Below are 1,147 nucleotides of genomic sequence, written 5' to 3'. Positions count from 1 at the left end.
TCTCTATGTATGGGATGTGTATTAAAATATGAAATCTTGTGGTCTATTGTTACGATTTGATATATATAGGTTAAACCTATAACTCACCAATATTTTTGTTGATGTTTAAATCATGTTTATTCTCAGGTGAATACTAAGAGCTTCCGCTGTTGCATACTAAAATAAGGACAAGATTTGGAGTCCATGTTTGTATGATATTATGTAAAAACTGCATTCAAGAAACATATGTCGATGTAATATATTTTTATTGTAAACCATTATGTAATGGTCGTGTGTAAACAGTATATTTTAGATTATCATTATTTGATAATCTACGTAATGCTTTTGAAACCTTTATTGATAAAATAAAGGTTATGGTTGTTTTAAAAATGAATGCAGTCTTTGAAAAACGTCTCATATAGAGGTTAAAACCTCGCAACGAAATCAATTAATATGGAACGTTTATAATCAATATGAACGGGACATTTCAGTATGACCCATTAGGATGTGCCTTTACAACTTTATATGGGCCTTCCCAGCGTGGTCCTAACTTCCCTTGTTTTTCCTGCCTACTTGCCTCATTATCTCGTAATACTAAATCCCCCTCTTTGAATTGCACATATCTGACTCGCTTGTTATAATATTTTGCCATTTTCTGTTTTGCATCCGCTTGACAGATGGTGGCCATGATTCGCCTTTCTTCCAATAAATTCAAGTTTTCACGTAAGATGGATGAATTATTTTTTGTATCAAATGCCAAAATCCCTTGTGTTGGAACACGAATTTTAGCTGGTATCACTGCCTCAGTGCCATATACCAAACTGAATGGTGTTTCACCCGTGCTCCGTTTTGGCATTGTGCGGTGAGCCCACAATACATATGGCACTTCATCTACCCACTTAGTACTATTTTCCGTATAGCGACTGTAAGGTACTAGTACAGAAAATTAGCTGCTCAGCGTGTGGCGTATACTGTTGATTGTTGTTTGCCCTTGAGAAATAATCTCTGCAGACCCGGAACATAGATGTAAGATCTGTAGGGTGGCCTCAATCAATCTGTGGATCAAACTGTAATGATCCGTCTAGCGCACTGCTGCTAAGCTGCTAATGTATGTTTTAGAGTGAGAAAGAACTGTGTGAGAGAGAAAGTGTACTTCTCTCTGACTGAA

General features: G+C 36.4%; 1 protein-coding gene across 1 annotated transcript; it reads right to left on the bottom strand.

Moving 5' to 3' along the window:
• Positions 1-466: 466 nt before the first annotated feature.
• Positions 467-835, bottom strand: LOC139853768 (uncharacterized). The gene has a single exon (XM_071843129.1). It carries the CDS (start codon positions 833-835, stop codon positions 467-469), a length of 369 nt encoding a protein of 122 aa, XP_071699230.1.
• Between the last annotated feature and the right edge of the window lie 312 nt (positions 836-1,147).

This window comes from Rutidosis leptorrhynchoides, chromosome 6 (genome assembly GCF_046630445.1).
Source record: "Rutidosis leptorrhynchoides isolate AG116_Rl617_1_P2 chromosome 6, CSIRO_AGI_Rlap_v1, whole genome shotgun sequence".
NCBI classification, from domain to species: domain Eukaryota; kingdom Viridiplantae; phylum Streptophyta; class Magnoliopsida; order Asterales; family Asteraceae; genus Rutidosis; species Rutidosis leptorrhynchoides.
This window is presented reverse-complemented; position numbering and strand designations above follow the sequence as displayed.

Excerpts from the sequence above, each read along its gene's own strand:
- LOC139853768 (XM_071843129.1), bottom strand. The coding sequence starts at position 835 with ATGCCAAAACGGAGCACGGGTGAAACACCATTCAGTTTGGTATATGGC.